This window comes from Punica granatum, chromosome 8, assembly GCF_007655135.1.
Source record: "Punica granatum isolate Tunisia-2019 chromosome 8, ASM765513v2, whole genome shotgun sequence".
In the NCBI taxonomy this organism is placed as follows: Eukaryota; Viridiplantae; Streptophyta; class Magnoliopsida; order Myrtales; family Lythraceae; genus Punica; species Punica granatum.
In genome coordinates, this window is record NC_045134.1 from 2,254,739 (window position 1) to 2,257,600 (window position 2,862).

Here is a 2,862-nt window from a genome sequence, read left to right on the forward strand (position 1 = left end):
TGGCAGAGCATCCTCCTCCTCGGTTTACTTTTAAACTGTTCGTGACTGCCGTTACCGAGTTAGGACAAGCTCCTGCTGCATATAAGGAAAGAAGGACCAGCTCATCCTATCAGCCCCGGTTAAGGACAAATTACAGGCCATAATGGAACGGCTGCAATTAAGACAGTTGCAAGATGTAGGACACGAACAAGTCTCTGCAGGAGCTATGAATTGTACCAGTCAGATTGCTATTAAAACTTCAAGACAGAATCCAATGGTTAATTCATCATATATCTTGTTCATAACAAGTAACAACAATCTCCTCATGTCAGAATCTGCAACTTTTGTGCAGTGTTTCCATTCATTGGTAAAATCTCACTTCTTTATACAACGATACAATCGAGTTCCAACGGAATGCAAGAACAACCTCCTATAGTTGCAACAAAGTGTACATCATATCAATAGCAACAGCCACGCCAGAAACTGGGCTTCAATTAATTTGGGAAGGGACTAAATAGAAGAGCCGCTACCTTCCCTGCCCCCAAAAGAAAGCAGCTACTACCCCCACCGAGAAATCTTCACAGCTCTTTCCCACAGTCTCCAACTTCCCGTCTAATTCTACTCAGACAGCTCCGGGGGACTCCATATTCCTAATTTGTTATGCCAAAGCTAAAGCAAATTCATTGCTATGAAGCAGTGATTCCCTCCCGAATGTAAACTTTGTTGAGTAGGAGCTACTGCTAATCCATGCTTCTCCTAAACATGTCTAACTTCCGACCCTTGAAAATTTACCCTGCAAAATCATCATTCTCTACTCCCTGACCTAGCCTCCACACTCCAAGCCCTCTGCCTGGCTGATGATGAGGCCCGGAAAGGCAATGGAGATCCATTTCTTGACACCCTTGAAGTCGAACTGGAACTCGACCCCAAGCCCTGAGATCCTCTGAAACACCCAAACAAGTTCCTCAGCGCCCTTCTCAACCCCCCGCGCTCCCTTCTTCTGCTCTCCCTCGGAGCCCAGGATATTCTCCTTGGCAACCCCTCATTACTGTTATTGTTGTTAAACTCGCCGTCCATTTCAGTATAAACTGTTGGTAATTCCCTCTCCCCACTCCCTCCTCCTCTCCGGCCTGAGAACCGCCCTACGGCAAACCCGCCACCTGGCAGCCTCCAGATGGTTAATCCAACTGGCCATTCGTCCTCGTCCTCCTCCGACCTGTTTTCATCCCTGCTCTGTTCCTGCATTTCCTGCCGGTTATTTAGCGGCATCTCATGGCGGCAAACAGGGCAAGAATTATGGGTCGAAAGCCACGGAAGTATGCACTCTGGATGATACATATGCTTACACGGCATTTCCCTCGCCTCTGCCCCCAATTCAAACAATTCCTTGCACACAGCGCAATGTAATTCAGTTCCTACATGATCCCCGTCGATTCTAATAATGGGCATTGATTCAATCGCGGCCTTAGAGGCAGGTGAGATCTCCTCAACTTGCCCGAGGGGATTAACCTCGACTCGCGATAGCTGGTCGAGAAGCCGATCAAAGCCTGACCCAAGTAGAAATTCCGACATCCCCTGTGGCAGCGGCCTAAGGGAGGAGCCACCCCCCTCGTTGTAATACAATTCAAAACCGTTCCTCCCGTCCTCTTGATCAGCGGGTCTGCGGAGCACGAACACCGGGTTGAATGGAGATCGGCTGCTGGGGCTAGGGTTTCTAGGATTCCGTCGAGCAGTGGAGTAAGGATTCCGGCCAGAGCCAGGACCAAGACCGGAACCCGAACCCGCCACGTACATCTCGTCCCCTGGGAACAATCGCTGGCGGCGAGTCTCGCCCTGAATCCCTAGGTTTGGGGCTTCGATCGATTCAATGAATCCACTGTCGCAGTCGGCGCAGGTGATTGAGCCCCGGGAGGAGATCCCGACGAACCGGCTGCATTGGTAGCACCAGTAAGACGGCGTCGACGAAGGCATCGAAGACTCCGACCGCTGCCTGCAGAACCCTAAAGCCCCGAAAGCAGCGAATTCGCCCCCGAATCGAGAGGACACCGACCAATTCGCTCGGGAACCGGGACGGCGGCGGTGGATGCTAATTGGGAAGAAAGAACGGATCTTGAGATGGAAAGGGGGCCGTACGGTGCAGGGGATTTGTCGGGTAACAAACGGAAAGAGAAGGAAATGGGAATTGTCGGAGAGGGTGAAATGGGGAAAACCGGAAAAGGTGGTTGTGTGTCTGACCGCAGACGGTAACGGACATGAACAAATTTATCATGGACGGATGAACGGCTTCGGATCCGACACGTGGGGTACGTGATTGGTTAGAAAAGTAAGAGAATATGGGCTCAGTGTCAGGCGCCACCAGAATATACGCTCCATTTAATTTTACAACCATATTTTATAATTTTAATTCAACTCAATACACAATAAAAATCAACAACACGATTATTACTTTTTTTCTTCAATTTTTTAACTATTTAATTTAATTTTAATATTAAGTTCCCTCAACTATCCATTACTTTTTCCACAATTCAACAATAATCATTATTTTTCTTAACTATTCATTACTTTTTCACATTTTTCTCATAATTCAATAACACAATCATTACAACTCAATTAAAATCAAAACTCAACTTTACTTAACTCTAAAATCAAACACACCTAGCCCGTTTGTTTTCAGAGTCGTGGTTTAAGATTTTAACTTTAACTTTAACTCAATACACTACACAACAAAACACACATTTCAAAAGTCAAACTGGTGGGCCCCATATATTATTAAACATACAATCTCATTATAATTAATTATCTATACCTTCCATTCATTCCAATATTACTGATTTCCTCTTGTTTCCGCATTCCATATTGCATTTGCAATACAATTACGTAATG

At 46.4% G+C, this 2,862-nt stretch overlaps 1 protein-coding gene across 1 annotated transcript; it reads right to left on the reverse strand.

Moving 5' to 3' along the window:
* Positions 1-302: 302 nt before the first annotated feature.
* Positions 303-2,212, reverse strand: LOC116189406 (probable E3 ubiquitin-protein ligase RHC2A). The gene has a single exon (XM_031519063.1). It carries the CDS (start codon positions 1,948-1,950, stop codon positions 784-786), a length of 1,167 nt encoding a protein of 388 aa, XP_031374923.1. The 5' UTR covers positions 1,951-2,212; the 3' UTR covers positions 303-783.
* Between the last annotated feature and the right edge of the window lie 650 nt (positions 2,213-2,862).

What these genes read in the sequence shown, in the direction of transcription:
- LOC116189406 (XM_031519063.1), bottom strand. Translation starts at nt 1,950, where the DNA reads ATGCCTTCGTCGACGCCGTCTTACTGGTGCTACCAATGCAGCCGGTTC.